The sequence below is a fragment of the Gambusia affinis genome, linkage group LG17 (assembly GCF_019740435.1).
Source record: "Gambusia affinis linkage group LG17, SWU_Gaff_1.0, whole genome shotgun sequence".
Taxonomy (NCBI): Eukaryota; Metazoa; Chordata; class Actinopteri; order Cyprinodontiformes; family Poeciliidae; genus Gambusia; species Gambusia affinis.
The window spans coordinates 11697363-11723396 of NC_057884.1; the positions used below are offsets into that span (position 1 = coordinate 11697363).

The window sequence follows — 26034 nt, forward strand, 5'->3', positions numbered from 1 at the left end:
AAAGTGTGGTTTCACCATTCTCAACCTCAACCCTTTCATAAATTAGACAGTTTTGCAAATATGTGATTCATTTTTCATACTATCAGAATGATTTTTTTGATTTTAGTCATAATTTGTTGCTTGTCATCTTAAATTCAAAATTTTTTTAATGCATCCCTTAAATAATATAACTTACCTATGTATCCATCCGTCTGTCTGTCCATCCATCCATCCCTCTCTCCCTCTCTATATATATTTATATATAAATTTGAAAACTAATGTTTTTCAAAATATGTTGTAAAACTACTAAATATTAGTCAAAAGAGTCTTTTAAAGCTTTGACCTGAAAAGGCTGCACACACTCAATTAGCAGCCGAGGCGGAACAGAAACTCTGATAGCCTTTGTAAGCTTGGCACCAATGACTAGTATTTTAATTCAATTCTCTTTTCCTCTGGGAATTAGCAAGTATTAATTTAAGTTTGTCTCTTACCGCAAAGGAAACTTCTGAGTGAAGAAAAAAGGGGATCCTATCATATTCTTATACTTCCTTAAGCATGTTTATGAATGATATTGATCTGCAGTCATACTGATAGCTTTAATATAACCATCCAGTTAATATTCATTTAACATTGTGGTTTAAGCGTAAATGTGTCGACAGGCGAACAGCATCTGCAACAAAATTGCTTACATCCATCCATTTTCTGTATATCCTTGTCCCTAGTGGGGTGGGGAGGGGTTCTGGTTCCTATCCCCAGCTCACGTTCCAGGTGAGAGGCAGGGTAGATTCTGGACAGGTCGCCAGTCTGGCGCAGAAATTACTTAAGATACGTCTTATGTCTTAAACTGAGATACATAAATTCAAAATGGTGCAAACTAAGGCAGAAAAAGCCATGCTCATCTATCATTACAGGTTCAGGGAAGGTTAATTTTTTTTGGCACAGGTTTTTTTTTTTTTTTTTTTTTTTTTACACTTTCAACCGATTTGAGGAAAGTGTAGCTGAAGGATAGTAGAACTGTAGGCAATAGAGAAAATCCAGAAAGGTTCACTGCTGGGTTTTAGGCTGAGCACAGAGCAAACAATTGTCACAGTCTGTCTGCAGGTAGAAATATTGAAGTTGACGTCCGGCTGTGATAAACAAAAAAATGGATGTGAGACGGAAGGTGTTGTTTGCTGTAGCAGTGAGATGTGCTACAGCAGTGTTCACAATGAAACGGTATAGCTGGAGAAAATGCATTGAAAAAAGCAAGAATGATACAACAAAAAAGTGTTTTCTAGTGTTTGCCTCAATAATTTGGGAAGCATGGTGTCCAGTGCCAACACTTGCATGCAAAAAAAATATATGTACTGCATGTGTTTCATTTATTTATTTGACAGACTAAAAAACAATATTTATCTTCAACAAACGGAGAAATAAAACAAAAAAAGAGACTAAAAAAAGAAAAATAATATTTTTTGTTACAAATTACCCAAGCTATCTTCAGTTTTATTTTTATCATGCATGCAACACATCAACATTTTTCTTCATCAGGCTAGAGAGCTGCACAATATACTGAATGTGTTTGTCAATGTGTTCAATATTCAAATCACGAAGGACTGCTTGAGTGCAATATTTTGGAGGCTATTAAATTTCAAGTGACATGCATGCAAATTCTGCATGCCCTTAATTTATTTGGCCTGTTGAATGGAATTTCACTGCCCTTAATGCCCAGACCCAAATGTAGCTGTGATACCAATGCTTACAAAGAGTGTTGAAGACATTTCAAAAAGAGGAGAAGATAGAAAAGACTCACAAAATTATGGCTTAAGGTGAACTAGCATTACAGCAATATTCAGTAAGAATTTCAGCTGCATGTTTTCTGGATAGTTTATAGAGTTATAAGTGTATTTTTAATGGGGTTACTCATATGCAATTCACACCAAATGAAATCTGTTCATTTCTATTGAACACGAGAAAAACACCAGATACGTAAAGACACAGAAAGAAAGGTTAGTGTGGAGTATGCTTATATTACTCACTGTGTGTCAGTGTTAATGGTTCAAAACTTTCAAAAGGTTTGTGCATCTGTTATGTTAAAATAAAGTAAATCTTGTCACATTAAATATAGTAGCACCCTCTCCAAGACATGTTGGCCACTAGTTGAAAATTCTAAATACCGTAGTTGTTTGAAACTGTTTCTCTTTTGAATTATGCCTCACACTATTTTAGATTAATTGGTTCATGAACACATAACATCAAGAGATGGAATTTAATTTGACATACAGCTACCAGTCAGTATAATCATAAATTCCCAGTTGCACTTTAAACTTGCTAGAAACCTAATGTGCTCTTTGCACGTACGGCACTAACGTTACATCCGCATGAGCGAAATTCAGCTTTCCTGTTTCCGCTTTGAGGTACCACAACAGCTAGAAAAGATAAAGTTGTATTTCAGATGCAAATAAAGCAATACTATGAACATTGTTGTCTTGCTAATATAATGGGCTTTTAGTTTTCATGGATTTCCAAAGAATCCTGAATTAAGAAGATGAGCCTGATAGAGCAAAAGTATAAGAACGAGTGAACAGACCAGAGCCAGACAGCCGAGCAACTGATCCGCCTGTACACACTGCTGTAAACGCCATCCTATTTGAGCTCTTCACAAGAAGCATGCAAAAGTAATAAAACGAAATAACACGGAGACCTTAAAGAACTTGGTAGCACAACAACTTTGAACAGTCAGCTGAACTCAAACTCTGACACCAGAGCTGCCCTACTTTTAAGCTTGTTGTGCTTTCTCATGGTTCAGAAGCAAAAAGGTCGAACCCCCATTACTTGGTCTCTGTTTGACACTAATGACAATAAACACACATAATATACATGATAAGGTAAAAACCTCAACATATACTTGATAAGGTAAAAACATTGTCCATTAGAATAGATTCAAATGTTTAGATACTTAAATAGCACATTTTTACAAGAAAAATGTCAGAGAACATTGCCTACTAGCATAAGCTAAAGTTAATGTTAGTCACAAAGTAAAACTCACTTCCGTATCCTTGAAAGTATAATGAAGCGTACATCTTAAAACCTTTGTCCAGCTTACTTATTGGAGCTTTGGATCAATCATTAATTGTTACCTTGGCCACAGGGGCGGATCTAGAAAAATATCTATGGGGTGGCAAGGGGGGGACAGGAATTTTTGTAGGGGTGGCAGCATATGCCAGTATATTTTTATAAATATTTTTTAAAGTACAACTCAAAACCACTTCTTTCTCGCTCTCTGTATCAGCGCAGCAACTGTATGGCTAGCTCGCTGTTACTGTCTCTTACTCTGCAGTCGTGGACTCACAATGTCTGGGATCATGAGCGCCTCCTGCCATGAGGCAAGAGAACTGCCTGTTTCACCTCGAATCCGTTCTCTGCCGTTTGTATATTATTTTTCCATGATGACAAGTGAGGCTCTGCCTCACCTGACCGCATGTTACTTATATATATATATATAAAGATGTGTGTGTGTGTGTGTGTGCGTGTGTGTGTCTGTGTGTCTCCTTCTCATGTTTAGTTTACATAGACCTAACATTGGACTTAATTTACTTGTCCAGCATGTCAAGGACAGACCACATCTAGACTTGAAAATCCATATAGCTACAAATCATCTGGGTCCACGTGCCTTCTAAAGGTTCTTTGAGCCACAGCCTGAAGCCAGCTGATTTAGTTAGCAATCAATATGTTTTCTGTGAGCCTAAGCCACGGTAATCTTTTTACAGCACCTCTCCTCTCGCTCTTTCCTCTTATCCATTGCCCTTGTAACCCTCAAATCTAACCATGCAGCTGTGATTGCTTCTAGAAGGCTTTGTGGTTAGAGCAAGTAAAGGGGAAGCGACAGGACAAACTGGATGAAAGCTGATATCAGGAAGTAGTGAAAACCCAGAGTTTATGTGGCACAAGGACTAAAACCTCAGCTCTTTTTATAAAACTCGGTCTCATAAAAATGGATTAGAGAAATGGGTGCTTCTGCATACCATGCTTTCATAATGCGCTGAGAATCTTTTTGACATGACTTACAAATCCTTTAGTTCAAGAAAAATCATCTATTTGCTAAACTAAAAGGAAGCAGGACAAACAACCTGAGAGGCTCTTGTTTACTCAAAGAATTTCTGAATAATGCTCAACTAGTTCATATGCAGTATAGAGCACGTCAATGCATCATGTATTGCGTAAGGATTCCTTTAGAAATAAAATTATTTCTTTTTTTTATCTTAGGGACAACAACTATATTAAGGACTTTCCACAGCTAGCCGATGGTCTCATGGTCATCCCCTTGCCAGTCGAGGAACAGTGTCGGGGAATCTTGTCAGAGCCATTACCCAACCTGCAGCTTCTATCAGGTAAAAGGGGATTCAAGGAGTTTTGAGGAATTTGTTCCTTTTATCCATATTTTTGATACATATTTCACAGCATTGGATTCATGTAATCTAGATATAATTTTTGGCCTGTATAAATGTCAAGTGACTGGAAGTACTGTGTCAATGTGCACCTGAAATTTATTTAACCTGCAAAACAAACCAGTAACAGCTTAAGATTTATAGCAACATGTATAAAAGCACTACAGAAAATGTTTGTAGCGATTTGTAAACATAAGCTCAAATGTGATGATAGGTTTGACAAATAGCTGAAACATTTTGAGAATATAAAAAATAAAATATGTCTATTTGTACTCAAGAAATAAAAAAGAAATTCTTTAAAATTACATGTATTCTTTCATTTCTGGGAAGCATATTAAGTTTTCATTGTAGTACTGAATTTAGTACAGTTAAGAATTGGTACTTCTTACCACTTTAAAAGCAGGGATTAGGCTGAAATTAAGGGCAAGAAGTTCTCTATGTAAAATATTTTTTATGAAGATTTATTGCAAAAAAAAAAAAAAAGAAAATCAAAATGTGAAATTCAGCAGCTGTTTTTACCTTTTCTGTGATTCTGAGACATCAGTTTCAAAGTAATAGTGCAGACTATTTAAGAAATATACCATTTGGTTCTAGGCCTTTTGAATATAATGTCACCTTTCATAGTTGTTGCTCTTTGTTCAGAATAAGAAAATATACCATAGATAATGAGCATTTGCAAAATCCGACACCTAATCTATGATTTTATCCTGTTGTGTCACCGCATTTTTTGGATAGAGTCAGTCAGAAATTGTCTCAGACCTCCACCTGCACCTTTGCTCCCCTAATCCGTCCATTAGCTAAATTGGCATTTGTGCCACGCTGATTTCTAAAATCTTTTACTGGGGATCCGCTTTCATCACAATTGGACGCATGCGTACACAAAGTAAATTGCCCTTTTCTTCCCAGCGCACGAATGTCTCAGGTGTAAATCGCTTTAGAGAGGCAAAAGGTCAAGATTCCTGTAAGCAGTTTCTTTATTTATTTTCCCTTGCTCTTCACTTTTGTAGCTTTACTTCTAAACCGGTGTGAAAGTTAGGTAATTGAATTGCGCTGAAAGCCAAGATTGCTCGATTCTAATGGCAGCAATCCAATTGGAGTTCAAGCTGCACCATATATCACCATTGATCCAGGAGCAGCTGGGTTGTGGGCTCTGGTGATAAATGATGTTAAGGCAATATTGGTTGTAATGTTGTAATGGCTGTGCAATAAGCCTGTAATGATGAAAATAAAACAATGGATTTTATTTAGGTTTTCATTTATCATAAACTTCTGCCTCTCTTTATGAGTTCGACCCAATAATTTGTTTAAAATTCTTGTGTTTGTGGTATGTGCTCTTTTGTCTTCAGTTCTGTCTCCTTTCCTTTTTCTTTCTTCATCAGGCGATGCCCAGTTCAGTGAAGCGGTAGGCTATCCCATGGTCCAACAGTGGAGGGTGCGCAGTAATCTTTACAAAGTCAAACTCAGCTCGATAACCTTATCCACAGGTCAGTGACTGAAAAATGTAATATGGATTTCATCATTTATCACCTCACGGATATGAAAATCAGTCAACGCCTAAATAAATGTGATACGTCTGTCTTAATCTGGGCAATGTGAAAATCTATTTACTTTTGTTCTATGTCTTTATTTATTCGGTAGAATTTTCTAAGGTGCTCAAGACGCTTTCAGGTGAGAGCACACGTGAGGAGCTCCTTGCTTTTCTCCAACAGTACGGCAGCCATTATGTGTCAGAGGCCCTTTATGGCTCTGAGCTCAGCTGCAGCATCTACTTTCCCAGCAAGAAGTCCCAGCAGCAGCTTTGGCTGCAGTACCAGAAAGGTGAGTAAACTGACCGAGATAGAGAAAGGCCAAGTATCCGTAGGCCTAATTTGCAAAAGCATGAATGTAGAGCTACTGTCACATGTTCTTTAAGGTGGCATGCGTGTTGACTTATCTAAGGAACTAATTTAAGTGGGTCTGAATATGAAGAAATTAAGCACATGTTGTATCAAGAGGAGATATAACTCCTAGCTCCGTACAGTGTGTGTACTGGGATGGAGGATGCAATTTGCTCCTATGTTACTTTCCCCCTCCTGCTTAATAATTACCTGACCATATGCAGACTGAGGTTCAATGTTCTGCATGCCACCAAGTGGTCAAATTATTTTTTAATACAGCTAATCAAAACCTTCCTTCAACATGAACCACTTCAAGCATTTAGCATGCTGAGGTAAATTATTTTTTATCTGTGCAGACAGAGCTTCTGCATAGTTTGCCATAAAGTCAGGTAAAGTCATGGATCATTGATGTTAAAACTGAGTAGCACTTTATTAAATTAGAGAGAGGGTGTTCTTATGTTTAGTCAATTGCAATCCTCTTGCCACAAAATGTTTTAAATTGTCCAAAAAACCTGCCAGACTGATAAAGTTAACATGTTACAGAATCAGATGCATCGAAAGGTGACAAAATCTTAATTATTTAGAACCACTATGTCTTTGCATGTTACAGAAACAAACACAAGGAAAATGTGAAACAATGTGACAGAAGGGATAAATAAGGTTTTAAAGTGAATACAGGCATTGATGTTTGTTTGTGTTATAGACAGACCTGTGGTGGAAAGTGGGTGCATGACCAAAAGAAAAAAAAATGTGTTCAATGGAATTTCTTTTGTTAACATTGACCCCTGTTTTGACCATGTTTCCTTATTTTAAATGAAGAAAATGTTTGTAGAAAGAGGAAACCTTAATAAAACATATGCAGTATGAATATGTTTTATTAAGGTTGAATCAATATCCTCAGTCTGTGTAAAGTGTACAAGAAAGGAAGAAGGGTGAGTCAAATTATATTTGATGGAATTAACAAGATAGAAGAGCATGTGTAGTTCTTGTTTTTTTCTTAAACAAAATAGTACTTTTCATTCCAGTTATTCTTGTTTACCCATGAGTTGTTCATTTCATTTTCTATTTGTCGGACAAATGATGAAGTAAAACATTGAGTCATGAAAGACATGACCCTGTGATGGATTAGCTACCTATCCAGGGTGAAAACCATTGGTAGCTTGTAATTGGCTGGAGCGTGATCATGAATAAGTAAAAGAACATGTTCAAAATATTTGGATGAATATTCTTTTTTTCCTGGATTACCAATGATTTCCCATGGATTTTACTTTGTCTCAGACAAAACCTAGATTTTAAATGTCCTAACACGTATAACCATTACGTGTTAGGACCAAAACAAATAAGTATTCAGACCTTTAAATAAAATGACAACACCATAAAAATTCTTTAGAAACATTATTTAATACTTTAGAAGCATTATGAATGAATAAGTAAAAAAATACAAATCATTAACCCTGTAAATAAAGGATTAAAGCAACAAGTCTACAGGTAAGCACCAAATTACCCATACCCTTGGCAGATTTTAATCAATTGTATTTTACAAATGGTTTCTTATCACTAGAATTATCCATTTTTGGACCAGCAGTTAAATTTTGCACTTGAATTGAATAGAGAATCTGTAAAGAAAGCTACAGATTAGGGTGATGGTAAGGATGCTTTCCAGCCTCAGGCTACGAGCTCATAACCAAAAACAGTCAAAATGTCAGTGAAAATATACAAATCTTAGTCAGCAAGTGTATGATGGCTCTAATTGCTAAAGATAGTTCCCATAATTATTATGAAAGCTAAAAACCTTTGTAACTTTTGGACACACTTTCTTTTAAGAATGTAGATAAAAAAAACCTCTTTCTTCAGAAACTCCCTGCCTTGTTTATTATGTTATATTTAAGGAGTCCTGTGTAATTTGTTGGAAACAAACTTGTTGGTAGAAATATTTTTAAATTAAAACCTGACAGGCATATGAATACTTTAAAAATGAATAGCACAAGCTTAGTACAACATTCTAAAATCAAATGTTCTAAACAGCGTAACAAAAACTACTGCAGATATTTTAATTTACTGGTTGACAATGTTTATTGCACTCAGGATTATCAACAATACAAACATGATTTTGATTACACCAATGAACAACATGGGAGTTTGATTCACTTTAAACAAAATGCTGTATAATAATATGAATTAACAACTCTGCATCTGTTATAAAGGACATATTTAGAGCATGTGAGACACTCAACAACTGACCACACTGAAACAAGGACACTTAACTTTTCAAACATTTGAAGCTTTTTTTCTGTAACTGTTATTCTTGGTTATTTTGTTACTGCTTCAAGTGATCATTAAGAGGATTTTTATGGTAAGAATGACATGCAGTTGATCAAATATAGATCTCATATAGATCAAAATGTATTTAGTACAGAGATGGATTTGCAAGAAAATAAAGTGATGGACAAATATCTAATGACAAAAAGAAAATGTCTATGGCAAACTTGAACTGATACTCTAATCTAACTTGTCTTTAGTTTTAAGTTTATGTTCCTTACAATAGATGGGGATAAATATGCAGAGTAAAGGTTGTCTTGGGAACATTAACTTTTAGGTAATTATAAATAATGCTCAAATGAGCAAATCTGTATTGGGAAAGACAAATATACAGAAGACAGGGGATAATAAACAGAGTATTGAGAGTATACATGGAATATACCATAGTGACTAATGTCTGGGTGTAAGGAAAATTGCCTACATTTTTACTGTGAACTTCAGGTCAGCATGCTGACGGAAGACTCCTATATTTTCCCTTCATTTAAGAAAGAGAAAACGCATCACCAATTTGAAAATATTGGTGTCTTAAAAAAATAAGTGTGTCATAGACACTAAATCAGTACCTGTCCCTTTTTTCAAGATGCCGTTTTATAATAAATTTGCAAACAATGAAAAGCATATCTGCAAAACCGTAGAACCAGTTAATATTAACTTGGTGAATGTCAAGGTGGTAAACTACTGCTAACTTTGTAGGATGTTATTCTATTCTTGCACTTAATCACTATAAATGATGAACATGATTATATTCCAAATAATATTTTAGCAGTATTATGAATACGTTCTGTTTCGCTGTTTAGAATAACTATCATGTTATACATTTTTGTTTTGTAATACCTGTGTAAATATTATGAATATGATATTTTTATTCAAGATTATCATACCACATGGGTCTCTTATGAGACCATGCCTAAACTCAGAGCATTCCATAGTTATAAGAAACTAAAAACCTTGATAAAAGATGTGTTGATGGCTTCAATGTGTCTAATTTTATTGCCAAAATTTGTGAGTAGTTAATAGTTAATGTACAATGCACAATGGTGTAAGGGAAATTGTTCTTTACAGAAGGGAAAGATGAAAAACCATTTGTTTTGTTGTACTTCTACTCATCTTTTCTTTGGTACTCTTCATATTGCTTTCAGCTATGGTCTTAACTGTGTCTGTGGATTGGCTCATATAGCCACAATGAAATGGTCCTCTGCATCTGGAGTAAAGCTCAGGCTTTACTAAGTTTCAGGTCCAGCTTGTGCAGAGTAACTTTTGCTTTTACTCAACAAGCCAAATCAACTGAGATCATACTAAGTGATGTCACAGTGTTACTTATCAGCTCTGTACGCAGTTATGGATCTATGCATGTAATATATTTTTTTTAAAAAGAGGAGAACAGAACAAATCACAAACATGAACCCAGGTTTGGGTATTTTACATGGGAAGAACAAAAATCTCAGGCATGAAGACTTTCCATACTCATTGCCTATGATATGGTTACACTACATCTGTGCTGGGTAATGCCTCAAAGAACAACTGAGTGCATAAATTACACATATTGCTAATTATATTGCTCTCAAGGCTTTCGACAATTTTCTCTTCAACAAAATGAAATGTTTGGGATGTTGTTTGTTAAAGGCATGATTAACTAGATTTAATGATTTCCTTCACAGATGTAACTCTGGCTTCTTCAAACTTTATTAAAACTTTAATTCATTCCACTGCCAATTTCACACTAAAAAATAAAAGAACAAATATTAAACTGTTACTTTTCAAAAAAGTACTCTACAAGTTTATTATTAACTTCACATTGGCTTCAAATATTGGAAGAATTTCTTCCCTGTCACAATTCTCACAAAAAGGTACTTGACAGTGTAGCACTTCAGATAGTCATGATAAATAGAAATGATTGCCTTTTATATTTGATCTTTTACCAAGTGAAAGTTCTCTGTGATGATGTATCATAGTAAGACATAAACCACCTTTGGGACACTGAATGTTCAACCTTATGCTTTCTTATCAGGCTTTTGACCCAGCTCTGATGTACATGCCTCTCCTGGAATAGCAAGAACAAAAAGTATATTCTGTCTGATGATACGATACCACTGAACAAACAACAATAAACCCCCAAAGAAAAGTGCCACAACTCACTTAGCCAGTTACATGTGAGTTTTGTGGCACCAATCTACATCTTTGTTTTCCTTTAATTTTTGTGTTCACTTCCTGCAAAACTGTATTGTATACAGTAAACATTATTCCACTCCTAATAGAATAAAAACCATTAAAAGTTGATCAACATGCACTAGAAATTCCAAACACTTCCAGAGTCTTGTCAAAAAGAAAATTCACCCAATATTACTCTAGTCTTCTAACAAGTCATGTATGAGTGGACGATGAGACTGAGTTAGTAAATGTTTGTGATCCAACTAGAATGGACATACACCCTTTGCAAATTGCACTAACATGCTTAATTCATCTTAAAAAAAAAAAACAGTCTTTTTGTCTGTGTTTCTACTAGTAGACTTGTACATATAAAAATGTCTCAAAAAGGCCTGAAATGGCAGCATTTAGCACATCATATTTTGAAACATGGAAAAGTATGCCCTATTTTAGTTTCCATCACTCAAATCATCACAGCTCATTTGGAATATAAGAACATCTCTTCTCTGGTTATTACACACACAGATCTGTCAACCTTGAGAAAACTGGCACTATGCTGGTAGAATCAAATGGAGATGAAGAGGTCTGACCCAGGCAATAAACCATGAATTGACTAAAATTTGGAGCAAGGTAGATGGACTTTGATTGCATCATTGTATATTCAATATATATGATTTACAAAGTAAAAATAATTAAAATCAAAAAAGAAATTCTACAATGTTATTTCAATGAATCTTAAACAGGTACATCTAACAAAATATGAATTATGTGGAAAATGTTTAATATTTCGCGTCACTCATTTCAGAAAGTGATAATCCTATATTATATACATTTATTACACATAGTAATATTTCAAGCCCTTATTTCTTTAATTTTGATAATTAATTTGCAATAACTAAAATTTTGGTGTTTCAAAAAATGCTAATATAGTAATAGAGTTAAATATTGGCAACTCATTGTGAAACCTTAATCAGCTGATTAACTCAAAACACCTGCAAAGTTTTCCTTTTCTTAGGCTCTAAATGGTTTTATTCTGAGTCAGTGGGCTACACATTCATGGGGAAGAATGATGATTTGACATATATCCAGAAGACAGTCACTGACATGCTTCACAGTGAGGTAAGTCACAAAAGGACTATTTCTAAGAGTGTATATCCAAATATGTACATGTACAAAGTTGAGTGAAAGAAAAAAGGGGTGGTAGGAAAAGGTGCAATAAAGAGAACCATAGCCTTAAAAGGATTGTCAAGCAAAATGCTTTAAAGAATTGAGGAAGCTTCACATAGAGCAGATTGAGGCTAGAGACAGTGCATCAAGAGCCACTTACACACAGACAAATGCTATCCTGAACCGATTCGATTTCTAAGCACACGTCCACACTTAGGGTAGCGCCAGAAATCTGGCTGGAATTGAAGCTCACAGAGAACCAACGGGTTGTAGATAAGAGGAAGATAAGACATTAGACCCAACAAGGCAGATGGCCTGAAGGCAGCTATCATATCACTCTGGGCTTTAATTACATATCAGCAAAGCCACAGGCTACTTGCCTCCACGCCATGTTGCATTACTGCAGTTATTCATGTAAAAGCCAGGTATTGAGTACTTTTCAGAAGTGTTTATTTCTGTTTTAAATATTCCCTTTTATTATATCTATAAGTCATAAGGATTGACACTACAAGAAACAAAGGCTTGACATTTTCACTTTATTATTCTATGTAATATATGACTTTCAATTTCTGAAAGGAATGACAAAATATATTGAACTTTTGCACAATATTACAATTATCTCTGGAGATGTACCTCTAACTCCACACCACATCAGGTTATGATTTTATGGTTAAATACTCTTTTTTATAAGAAGTAAATATTTAACATATAATTTTCCCTGAATATTACAGAATGAAAGCTGATTCCTAGTTACTTTTTGCCATTAGAGACAGGTCAAGTAAATTTTAAAGCTGCCAGCTGCATTCAGTAGAAATAGTTAGTGTGCTACTAAAACCTAATAATGGGACAGAGTGACAAGTCAATAATAAAGTGCATCGCAGGCCAACAGCCTTGGTTTTATATGTAAATCTGAAAATATTTTCTACCCCTCTGACAAATTTTTCTCAATCAAATTGCAGTAAGTCGCACAGTCATGCTTGAATGGGGACACCAAGGCTAATATAGAAGGGAATGTTGGCTCTTTGTGCTTCATAGCTTAAACACCAATGGCTTGTTTTTCATGATCTACTTAGACAACTTGCTATAGAGATAAATATAATAAGCCACCTGGGAACCAAGCTGGGAAATAAAATAGTATTGGCTGCAGCTACACTACAGAGACAATTAATAGTGTTATCTCTTCTCAAACTTCAACCAGACCAACCATACACACCCACTAAATCTCTTAAGTTCACAGGAAGGAAAAATGTTTCTAGGAAGTTGAAGAATGCCTCCTTTGAATGTATGTAAAGACTTTGACACAGTGGTCCCAACAATCAAGCACTAGCAGCTGTCCTTTCTGGGTGATGGCCACTCCCACGGGACAGGTCAGTCCTTCTTGGATCAGAATGTTAAATCCTCCTTCTTTGGGAAACTGAAGAATTTCTTTCCTTCCACTGTCAGTGACCAGCAAATCACCGTTGACATCCACACACATGCCAGTGATGCAGCGGAAGTCCTCTGTTTCGGAGAAAAAGTGGCTGAGCTGTTTCCCCAGCTGGCCATCGGTACCCACTGAGCCAATGGAGAAGCCTCCTTCGAAGTGGGGCTCGTTCTGGCGCTTTTCGAAGTTCAGGGCCAGGCCTTGGGTAAAGTACACGGTTCCTGCTGCATCACATGTCACAAACTTTGGCCGGACTGCAGAGCACAATCGGTTATAGCTGACTACACCTACATTGCGGTCTACTGCAAGGCACCACAGCTTTCCGCCTTCCACGTCTGACACCACAAACTGGCCTGATGGCATGGCAGTAATTCCCCAGGGTTTAATCAGCTGGTTTTTATGGCAGGCCACATAATGCCCATCCATGGTGTAGACTTTAACTGAATTATCATAGTTGTCAGTAACACCAATCAGGCCTTGAGGAGTCACAGCTATGGATAACGGGATAAGGTTAGGCAGGTCAGCACCAAAGAAGCTCAGGACAAAGTTGTCTATGCTTGCATTGCGTCGGATTTCGCGCGGCACTCCTTTACGATTGAAAATCTGGACACGGCAGTTTCCTCGATCGGCCACCAGAATATCACCTTGTGGTGAAACACAAATGCTAATGGGTAAATTAAACATTCCAGGCAGCGCTCCTTTACAGCCCATCTTCTTTACAAACTGGCATACTGGTGGCCTGGAACTAGCCCCCGCAGTTTCCCCACCTGCATCCATGGACTTTGACTTAAAGCTACTTGGTGAACCACATACTGTCTCATCTACAGCTGAAACCATGTCAACATCACGGTAAAGATCCCCTGGAACCATTACACAACCACCTGTAGCGGCAAAGGGCGCATCCTCTGCTTTAAACTCCAACATTGTTTCTAACCCACCTTTCTCGTCATCAGTATTGACTGTGTAAGTGTTTGTGGTCAAACAGCTCACTTCTATGGGATTAGAGTGTTCTGCTCTGGCTAGTGTTGGCTCTTGTAGCTGGAACTCTGTGGGTAAACTGCTTCTGAGGTCCAGCTCTTCATCATCACTTCCTGCGCCATCGTCCTTTAATAAGGCAATGTCACTCTGTCTTACCCTTACAGTCAGATAATCGCAACGTGAAACCACTTTTACCTCTGCGAGGTTAAGAAGATATGTCTGCTCCTCAAGAACCTGTGCATTGAGTTTTTCCACTTCTCCCAAAGAGGCTGTGAATGTCCTTCGAGATTTGCTGAGTTCTTCCTGAAGATGTAGCTCTGCTGTAGAATACTCTTGCTGAACCGCCCGGTACTTTTGTCTCAAGCTCTTGGAAATGTTTTCAAGTGTTGTCTTTTTCTTCTGAATATTACCCATAACGTCACGGAGGGCAGCCAGTCTTCCACTCAGTTCTTTACGGCGCTGCTCAGCGGCCACTTTTATCGGCTGAACTGCATGGCCTTCATGCAGGTGGCCATCCTCTTTACAGACCTCACAGAGAACTGTGGTGCAGTCATAGCAGAACTGTCTTGGTAGCCGGTTGCCGCAGGACTTGCACATTAGCGCCGCGGCAGCAGCACTGCAGGTCAAAGTGCAATCTATTATTTTCAGTACTGTAAGATTATCTGCCAACTGGGAGATGCTGCTCATCCTGGAGACCTTGCTGCAGAAGGGGCATCGGACACCATTGATGGTATTAGCCAACAGTTTCTCCAGACAAAGTCGACACACAGTGTGCCCGCACTGCAGGAGTTTGGGTCTGAGTTGATCCTGGTTGTAAGTCTCCAGGCAGATAGGGCATTCGAGAACCTCCCTCATTAGGTCCGGGTCCAGAGAAGAGCATGCTGCTGCCATTATCGTCTTTTCCCTTGAGTGGAAATAAAAGAACAAATTGTAATATTTTCCAATTTTGTCAGAAAAAAAAAGGAAATTAAATTACAACTGACAAAAATCTACATAAAACTCTATTTGTGTTTAACATCTAATGAGTCACAGTAAGGATAAGCAGTTATACTGTATGTCATCATAAAGATAGTTAATTCACTAATATTGTGATGATAATGTTAAATTCTAAGGAAGGATATTTTCAAATTGCAAAACAGACAGGTTAGTTGCAGTATTTACTGTTTTGTTTTTTGTTTTTTTTTGCTTGGACTGTTTTCCACTGTTGTGTTTATATTTCTAAATATGACAAAACACAAGTATTGTGTACAGCAGAATTATCCATCTGTCCATCCAATGAATGAATTAATGTCACTACATTTCTCAAAAAAATATAAAAATCAATACTAAAACTAATATTTTAAAAGCCTAATGGAGAAGCAATGAATGGGAAAAATCTAAACGTAAGACTTAACTAAAAGAGCTCACACCTACCAAGGGAAATCTTAAAAGATTGCCCAAGGCCAAAAAAATTGAGAATAATACATTTGAGTTTATTTTATTACTGAAGGTGTGGCAGAAATTGCCTTCATTGTAATTGTTATTGCCACTACAATACTCCACGATATCATGAAGAAATTGAAAACCTTATCATCTACTCCTACTTCGCATGTAAGTGTCAGATTAACCGAATGCTGAGTTTAAAATTTAATGGTGGTGCAATTAAAATGGCACACTCAATAACGATTGAAAACCGGAAAGATTCTGCATTGTTTTACAGGGATGATGATATCAAAATTTTCATAATCTAAAAATCAATATATTATTTCGATTAGAAAATAAATTCCTAAAAAGTAACCTTTTCAATGCACGTATATTTATTTGCAAAAAGACAATTTACATTATTTCAACTGACGTGTCAAGTTGTAATAAAACAATCACATTTTAGTTCCTTCGCTATTTGTAAATAAAGCTTTCTGCTACTTAATAACTAATGTAATGTAATTTCAGTAACTATGACCATCTGATCGCTACGAAAGCATGTCATTATTAGAACTGTAAGGTAGCCCCTGTATGTCGCACACGATGACGAAACGAACTCAACTTATTTAGACGAGAAAAGAAAGACTTATCGACGAAAATAAATCCTACGCTGAAAGCTGACTGCTATGTTGAGCTGGTGTTTTCTGCGAGCCAACAGACATGATGTCATATGTGTGTGCTATCATATGGGAGCATGTCACACTTTGTTCAACACCGCCTGCGTATCAATTGCAGTTTAGAAACTGTCTGGTCCCTTAACTTACGCACAACATGAATGTAAAGGCCTATCTATCTGACAGCAAATGTTCACGGTGTACTGAAGGGTAAACAGATCGAGACTGCGTCATTAAAATATATATATATACAGGACTGATTGAAACAGGACGTGCATCAAAACAACTGGTAATAATATCGCTTTTGTTCGTAGATTTGCTTTTTAGCTTTACCTTTCCTCCAACGTCTGATAGAGGAGAAATAAGAGGGTGTGTAGCCACTGAGCTACAGCCGCTGTTTGGAGCTGCAATGCTGATGACTCTTCCTACGCAGAGTCGTAGGTTACGTAAAGCGCCTGCATCAGAGACCGATGGTTGTTTTGATTGGCTAGTGAACAGGTTTTTCACGCCATGCATCCATTTACTGAAAATTATTGTGCGGTTTCACCATGTCATGATCCATTAAATACTCAAATAATACCGCAATGTTTTGTGCAGATATTTTGTTCTTTTTGTGCAAATAGCTCGGTTTTCAAAGTACAACACGAGGCCATGTTAAACTGCAAATGACAATAAAAAAAAAATACTTGTAGTTACTAATCAGGCTGGACAAGCTTAACAGAGATAAGTTTCAATTAAAGTAATGCTCAAAGGTTAAATGACGTACAAAACTTTTTGTCAAGGTACAACAGTAATGACTGAGAATGCCCACTAGATGTCAGCATAGATTCACAGTAGAATGTTATAGATAGATAGATAGATAGATAGATAGATAGATAGATAGATAGATAGATAGATAGATAGATAGATAGATAGATAGATAGATAGATAGATAGATAGATAGATAGATAGATAGATAGATAGATAGATAGATAGATAGATAGATAGGCACTAAAGCAAAAAAAAAAAAAAAAGTCTAAAAATCAGGTGACAAGTCAAGATTTGTGGAAGAAGAAAAAAAAAACAACCCTGCAACCTAACAACTAGTCCAACCTAACAACCTCTAAATAAGGATCAGTGTTTGGCATAAAAAAAAATTTCAGGGTTGATGCTATTTTTGTTGTTTGTTTGTTTGTTTTTATAACTACTGAAAAGCACTTAGCCTACTTGTAGTTCGTAACAATGCAGCATACCTACATTTTACAATTCAAGATATTTGTTGACTGTCTTGCCAAAAGCATGTAACACAAATTTATTAAAATAAAGATTTGACCAAGTATGAAATCATTTTGGCTAACCAAAGCCTTTGATTTTAATCACAAGGTACTTGCTGTCAATTTAAGTGCACCAACGTTTAATATTCTGGTAATTGTGTCACAACAAAAAATGCATTGTTAATTTAGGGTTTTTGGTTTTATCTGGTTTTATGTTTGGAAACACTACTAAGAGTGCCTCTGGGCCATTGGAAAAAAATATAAAACAAAACAAAAACATGGGAGTTGACATAACTTCTAACAAAGAACAAAACATCCATAAAGATCGAAAATAGAGCTTAAACTCCTTGGAGTGTTGGATCCACCCTTGGTGATTTTTGTTTGTGATTTTCTTACAGTCACAATCCCTTGCATCAAGGAGGGATATCTGATAATTCCACATCCTTTATCATTCTCCTCCATGCTCTTCCAGAGGCAACAGACCAGGGAGTCGGAGGCGGAGGGCGACGGGAGATTAAGTCTGTTCCCTTTATCAACTACCTGTTAGCTCTACAGAAGAGCCAGCTGCTGTCAGATGACCTGGTAAATGGCGTAGAGATCCGCTGTGAAGAAAAGGGCAGCTGTCCCTCCGGCTGCCACCTGTGCCATCACCAGGGCATGATGGGAGGAGGATCAGGGAGAAGCCGCAATGGTAATGGTAGGAGTGGGGAACAGTCTTCTCCCATCCCTGTCCTCCTTGAAGTCAGCAGGGTTGTGCCTCTCTACAGCCTGATCCAAGACAACATTACCAAAGAGGTGAGAGAGACACAAATGAATTATTCATTATACCATTAATAAAGAAAAAATAATAATCAAATGAGATAAACCAAAATAAAACTGATCAAATTGAACTACATTTAGATATGTAGTGATTTGCAGAAAATACAAATGCTTTGAATAGTGCTTGTTGTTATTTTGTCACATAACAACAAGCTTCAATTTATTTTAGTGCCTGACTTTGGAAAAACCTGACTTTTTACAAATAAAAATGAACATTGTGCCTTCTATGTATTCAGTCTCTAAACTGATACTCTTAGATAAAATCTAGTGTAACTAATTGTTTATTACTAATTTCAAAAGTCACCTATTTAAAAATAAGAGTTTACCTGTGTTTAATTTAAGCTCAGCATTGATAGTTGTTCTTAGAAGGCTCCAGTGGTTTAATAAAGGGCATTAGTGAACAAAAGGTATCACAAAGGAGACAGTAGACAAGTTGGAGAGAAAGTTCTAGGTAATACTAAAGCAGGTTTAAGTTATGAAATAAAACCCTAAACTTTGAACATCTCACTGAACACTGTTCAGTTCATCAATTGAAAATGGAAATATTATGACACAACTGCAAGCCTATTAAGACACCTGAAATAGACAAGTAGAGTATTAATCAGAGCAGAAGTGAAAAGGCCCATGGTAACACTGGAGGAGCCACAGACATCTGAAGCTCTGGTGGAAGAATTTGTTGACAGGACAAACATTAATCATGCATCACCGGCCTGTAGGGAAGAGTGGCATGAGGAGTCTGTGTTGAAAAAGAGCACACACACACACATCTGTGCCCTGGTTTTAGGGAACACAGCAGATGTGGAAGATGGTGCCAAAAATGAAGAATTTTGGTCTGCCTGCAGAACATGCTAGAAGACTAATGCATGGCTCAAGTAGTAAAGATGCTTTATTTCAGCAGGCATAGGAAAGCTGGACATAATTTATTGTAAAATCACCAAAGTTAAACACATGGTAATTCTTGAGGAAAGTCTGATAGAGGCTGCAGAAGATTTGATGCTGGGGCAAAGACGATAACTTCTGCAAAGACAATAACCCCAAACATGCAGCCAGAACTACAATGGGAAGGTTTAATTAGAAATATGCTGTATGTGTTAGAATGCCCCAATCAATGTCTAGACCTGTATTCAATTGGGAATCTGTAGAAACATTACATTTTAATATTTTCATATTCTCCCCACCATAATTTCTGTCTCTAGAGGTGTAAAGGTGTGGTTGAGCTATTTAGAAGGGGTGTGATTTGGAGGAATGTGAATAATTTTGTGACCACCAGTTTAAGGTGTCAGCTGTAACAGGTGGTGTAAATCAGATGTGACCCAGTGTCTTTGATAAAAATAGCCTGCTGGGTCAAGTCTGGCAGGAAGAGCATTCAGCTGATAATACGCTCTGGCTGGATAATCTACACACATACTACTGAATATTATTGTTCAGGACAGTGTCCAGAAAAGCTTAATTGATAATGTTAGGCATTAATAGGGTATATATTTGGGACAGGAACCAGCTATGTCATGTTCTGGACTATCCAGCTGTAATTTCATTGACACTCCAATGAGTGTATAAAACTATTCCTCACCATGAACTCATGATTAAGATTTTTTCTGCTGTACTCAGGTCTCATGTGACCATGTTTGGCCAAGTCCCATGGGTCTTAATATACTGTCTTTGGAGAGGAATCAGTTGGCTTGCATGTTCCTTATTGAAACAAATACACATTTTTTGACATAACTTGACACTAGTATATATGTACCTAAATGGACTTTCAGATGTAGTGAATGATGGTTCTGAAAACCTTTGAGTTGGAGAGGCTGAATATATCGGACAAAAATGTTATGTAAAAATCTTAAAGGGCTATGGATACTTTTGCTGGGTACTATATATTATGATATTAAATGAAACAATTTAATTGTAGATTTACTATGGAACTTGGCTACTTTGCAAAAGAACAGCATTTTTATTATTTAATTATATGAATGAACATGTGAGTGTTCAGGAAAACAATTCAAATTGTGTTCATTGCTGCTTATTCAGAAGGTGCTAGCACACTGTTTGACATGTTTTGCTTGAAATGTAATCAAATATAGTATGACTGCGGTGTAACACTTGTAAACTGTGTATATTTTGTTTCCTCTGAAGCATTAAATTAATGTCAGGTGCAGTTGTTGCATCTCACCTTTAGAGGGCATGAGTTGTTTAACTTTGATCACTGGAAAGGAGTACTGTAATACAGGCTGCATGAAAAGATGACATCATGGTTTTTCACTTGTGGGGAAGTCGGCGTGTATGCATGTGAGTGTGTCTGAATGTGTGTCTATCTGTGTTTTAAAACAAGGATGCACTGCTGAATGTAACATCATCGTAATAGCAGCATGCTGTGTTTCTGATTCATTCTGTATAAGATGTCTTTGGATTCTTTTTTTTTTTTTTTTTTTTTTGCAGTGAAAGTTAATCACATCAGATCTGTTTTCCAGAAGCCTAATTTAGGAAGAGGCTCTGGCTTCACTTGACATTTAGTTGACCACATTTTGCCCTGTTTGTGCTGCATTTAGTGTTCTTCGGAAGCTCATGTCTGGTATATTTGCGATCTATTTGCGCAAGAAGGGAAGCAAAAACAGGTGAATCAGAAATGTTCAACATCCGTAAAGCATGCATCTGATTAGGTATCTCCATAAATATCCATGTAAATATGGATAAGTGCATTCAGAAAGCACACGCACAGCATTAACCTCTGTACGTGCCTCTCATAACAAGCACCACAGCCCCAAAGAGTAGGAGGGGCAATCAATAGCAGACAACCCATAGCGGGCCTAGTCAATACCTAAATGTGAGGAAGTGCAAAAATGTCTCCTCATGGTGCTGTTCCAACCACTTAACTACCCTTATTTTTGTCTACCCCAAAACTATCCTTGGTCTTCTGAAGGCGTGCGAGAAGAAGACTGGTACCGCAGTAGACTAAGCTACCCCTCTGAGTTGGCTTGAGGCAGGATTATTAGCCTCTTATTGATGCCATCAACCTCTGCGGAGGTCAGGGAGTACATCACTCTGCTACTCTTTTGCTTGCATTTTCCTCTCTTCTTGGCCAAAGCTGCTGCACATCACAATGGCAGATACGTATATTGCATTAGAGACTCGCAGCAACCTGTCTGTCTGCACACACAATTGCTCCGTCGCTTCATCTTCATGTGTGCATCTGTCTCTCACACACAATTTCACTTGAGACTGTCTTTCTACTTGGCTGAGTCTATGGGGAAAGACAGCTGCCATAGCTCTCTTAGAAATAAGGCCTCTTTTTTTCCCGCTTTACCCTGAATCAATGGTAGCAATCAAATAGAAGCTTGTTAGTTCAGTTTATGATTAGATGGACTTAGATTCTATCTGAATCGGCATTTCTATTTGAATAAATGTGTCTGTAAATGCCTTGTATCTGGCTTCAACAGATATGTCACTTTCACTTTGGCTCCATTCCTTGCTCTTTTTTTCAGCTGCTGGTATCTTTTCAGTGACCTCAACCACGCTATCTGGCAGTTTGACAGGACACAGCTCTCATATATATTCCATGTTAACTCAGAAGGGGGTATGGACAATTGCTTTATTCCCATTTCTTTCTAAAGACCTTTACTAGAAATGAAAAGAAACTGAAATGAATATTAAGTATGGTCTACCTCTATAGGAGTCATTCTTCTTAGTTTCTGCATGTTGGAAATTGGGTTTTGAAATATTTATTTGGCCATAATTTGCTGTGAGTTATAAGAGACTAGTGAAGAGAGAGGTGAAACAAATTTCGATAGAACAGTTTCATAGTCGAAAACACTGGATGGGATGTATGAGATAATTTTTTTAGACCTCAAATGTCTCAGTGACTTTTGATTTAGTACAGTGATGTGAAAACATATTTTGCCATTTGCAGATTTCCTCTTTTTGTCTTTTTGTCTAATCATCCTGAAGGAAAATGTATTATCAGACAAACTGCAGTTTCTACCAAGTTAAGATTTTAATCATTCTGGTCCTATCTGAAAAAGTAATCACCCCCATTGTTAAATCATGTAATTAATCCCCTGGGAGGCTGAATTTAATTTCACAAGCCACACCCTAGCCAGAATATTACCAGACCAGAATAATTGAGAAATACTTAAATGAAATCCATATGACAATATGAAACTGGCTAAGGAAATTCCACAAGAGATGAGAAATGCAGTCAATGACATAATGATTCACTGCAGACCAAAGGACCCCACACTTCTCCCCATGAAACTCATAATGGCCTTTTTGATATATCCCTTCATAATCCCAAGATATCTGGGAATATTGTGGTCTGATGAAATAAAAATGTACCTGTTATTGTCAGTGGAAACTAACAGTATTTCCGAATAAGACACCATACCATCAGTTAAATATGTTCTGGGGATGCTTTGCTTCTTCATAACCTGCTTGATTCTCTATAATTGTAAATTCTGTTGTCTGTTACCCAGATATTCATTTTGGTATTTTGTATCGTTTCATGACCTTAACCTCAAGAGCATTTGGAACAATGCTCATAGCACATCAAGTCCACTTTTGAAATGTGATTTTGGAGGGGGTCGAAAGTAAAAAGGTAATTCAGGAAAAAAGAGTGGAATGGAATTATTGAAAATACTCGTTGCCAGTTATCATAAATTCTTGATGATATTTGTCGTAAGCCATGGCACAACCAATTACTAGGTTTAAGGGACAATAACTTTTTTTTTCCACACAGGGTCAGGATGGTTTTATTGGTACTTTTTTTCCTGTCATAAATGACATTACCGTTTAAATATCATAAAACAATACATGTTGTATTCACTCAAAATAATATTTGTCTGATAGAAAGCCTTGTTTATGACCTGATATGTTTGACAACGACGCAAAAACAAACTAAATACCCATAATACATCCCCATTTTTGCATGCCGAAACTAAATATTTGCCTATATAATTTATCGGTACATTTGCCATTCCTTCAGTGATGACGTTTTTCAAAAGATGCATATTTCCCAAGTTGCTCCTTTTTGTCTTTGTTCAATTTAGACTTGGTCTTCAAACCATTTGTACTGAAAGGAGTTGTGGAATTGGATTTGATTTGACTTAGGTGGTCATGGTTATACACACATGCAAACACTAACTCCGACATGTGGTCTGATGCCAGGGAAAAAGAGCTCAGACCATAAATAAGTAAACTATTGCCTGTGGTCCCTCAGCCCCTGGGTTGCTATGACTGAATTATGGCAAACCTTTTGAACAAATTGGTTTTGAGTCTAATGGGTCAGAATGCTCTATACCCTTCCTATTGGCCACTACTGTGCTTCCTCTCAACAAAACTGCATTTGAAATAGATATAAGGTGGCAGGTTCAAAATGGGAGAGGTAGAATGATTAAGCTCAAGTGCAGCATAGGCACAGAAAGCAATTTACAGACGCTAACAAATATGTTGATATTTAAAAAAAAACAACTTAAAAAATAGGTTGAGTTTTTATTGAAGTAGACAATCTCACAGTGAATTACAAATCCAATAAATCTATGGTAATAAAAATGATTGGAGATTCTAGAAATATCTAATTAGTAATCCACAATGTTCATTATAGGAGTGACATGCCACAGAATCTATTCCCTTGACTCACTGATCACTATTCTGGGCAAGAAGACATATTTATCTTATTACCACATAGTAAAAATTGTCTTTGGGAAGGTATAGAAATGCTTCAATTTCAATGTTAGAGAACTGGGGCTAAGTGGGGGAGCTTTGGAAAAATTTTAAAAAGACTTGGCTTAGTTGAGATTAACATTCGACTTTTCTGTTAGAAACCCTCCAAGTCACAAGTAAAATGGGATCAATTACTAAAAAAAGCATCCATGCCCTCTGCTATGTGTAATGGAAGATACATATGGGCTTGTTTCTTTTTCTGAAGGGCCTGGTTGGAAACAATGGTGTCATATATTCTTTCAAATAATTGAAAATATTTGAAATATATACTTATATGGCTGCAAGCTTGTCTTTTAGTTACTTATAAAGATACAAAAGTTATTGCCCAATCAACATAGCCACAAAATCTACCTTCATCAGATCAACATTCAACAGAAAACATTTAGGTTTTGCTGAAGAAACTTCAAACAGAAGTCAAGGATTCTGGACAGCAAAGAGTTTGAGCAAAGAGGAATGATCAATGATTCCTCTCACTTTATTCTTCAGAGTTGTAAAATGTTATAGGCAACAACTGAGTACTGTGCTGTTGGCAAACGAGCATGAACCAAGAATTAACAGCAGCTGATACAATTATGACCTAGGTCATTTTAATTAAAAAAAAATAATCTTAACAGACCCAGCACTGCACATAATGTTTAGACAACACATATTACAGACTGAATATTTGAAACACTTTATAATTAAAGTGTTTATGTCCAAGATTAAATTATGTCCAAGAAGCTTCAACAGGCTTAGGCTGAGTTAAGCAAAACTATTATGTCTGGTTTTTATATTGTTTTTTTTTGTTTTTTTTCTCTCCCAAAAATGTTGTCTTTTCAGAGACTGTGTATTAAGCAACCTATTGACCCCATTTTTTTCAGTAATTGTACCACACCATAACTGATCTGAGATCCAAAAACTTGCTTGAAAAACTTATGAAAGGCTGGTTGGATTGTTGCTGCGGAAGGCAAAATATTGTTCCAAGAGTTTTAATGTGTCTGGATGAATTTGAGTGTGCATGATGTTCTCCCATCTTGTTGATCCATTCAACAGTAATATCACCATATAGCTATATTTTTCCAAACCAAATCTTAATCCCCACCATACTTTGAAGATGTACGGCAGGACAAGGCGTACAGATCACTGTGTCCACATCTTTAGGCTCTGTTCAGCACAGTTTAAATAATAAATAATGACTAGGTCAGTACTACATAAAAATTGCATTTTTGACTGAAGCAAAACCCCTACAGATTTGTTTCCATATGTTAGAAAGATTGTACCTTAGCAATAATGTAAATCCACTCAAGCTGGAGTTTGGCACATAAATATAACCAGAGCCTAAAGGAAAATAACTTGGGGTGTGCAGATGGTGCTTTCATTCTGGTAGCATTCAGTCATATAGGTCAAGAGCAGCACTTCTTCCAGTCTGATGCACACATTAACTTTTGAATCCAAGAATGCAGCTACACTACCAGGGAAGGTAATATTGCTGGTCATTGATCAGATTTAGTCATTCGCTTTGTCTCCACTATATACCATCTTCTTGACTTCAAAAATGTATTACATCAACAGGAGCATATTATTTAACTTTTTGCTACACCTAAACTAAACCAATGATCCTTAGCCTTTTGCAAAGGTGAGGCAATTTCAGCAATATTTTATGTGTCATGATCTATTTGCTTTGACAATAACAAATTTGGTTAACTCATGCTATGAGTTAACCAAATTTGTTTATGGCTGTCAAAGGACAGCTAAGAAAAACTTATTGAAAATTTGACATTATAAGCTTATCAGCCATTTTGATCTTAATTCCTCTAAGGTAGGATTTATTGGATGGATTGCATTGTTATTTTTACTTATTTTTCTGGTCACTGGGGTATATTT

The 26034-nt window shown here is 36.6% G+C and overlaps 2 protein-coding genes across 3 annotated transcripts in view; one reads left to right on the forward strand and one right to left on the reverse strand.

Moving 5' to 3' along the window:
• LOC122819665 (astrotactin-2-like) overlaps positions 1 to 26034 on the forward strand; it is a 314363-nt gene that overhangs the window by 241480 nt on the left and 46849 nt on the right. Inside the window, exons 15-18 of the mRNA XM_044096573.1 lie at positions 4225 to 4349; positions 5786 to 5890; positions 6045 to 6224; positions 18116 to 18438. Coding sequence (XP_043952508.1) covers positions 4225 to 4349; positions 5786 to 5890; positions 6045 to 6224; positions 18116 to 18438 — 733 coding nt within the window. The remainder of the gene's footprint in view (positions 1 to 4224; positions 4350 to 5785; positions 5891 to 6044; positions 6225 to 18115; positions 18439 to 26034) is intronic.
• Positions 8332 to 17270, reverse strand: trim32 (tripartite motif containing 32). 2 transcript variants are annotated; one of them, XM_044096575.1, is made up of 3 exons: positions 16724 to 17270; positions 16367 to 16420; positions 8332 to 15219 (listed from the first exon to the last, which is right to left on the reverse strand). In XM_044096575.1, exon 3 carries the CDS (start codon positions 15204 to 15206, stop codon positions 13167 to 13169), a length of 2040 nt encoding a protein of 679 aa, XP_043952510.1. In that variant the 5' UTR covers positions 15207 to 15219; positions 16367 to 16420; positions 16724 to 17270; the 3' UTR covers positions 8332 to 13166. The 2 variants fall into 2 exon arrangements, with proteins under 2 accessions (XP_043952510.1, XP_043952509.1); XM_044096574.1 differs by lacking the exon at positions 16367 to 16420 and having other exon boundaries at positions 16724 to 17268.

Excerpts from the sequence above, each read along its gene's own strand:
- trim32 (XM_044096575.1), bottom strand. The coding sequence starts at position 15,206 with ATGGCAGCAGCATGCTCTTCTCTGGACCCGGACCTAATGAGGGAGGTT.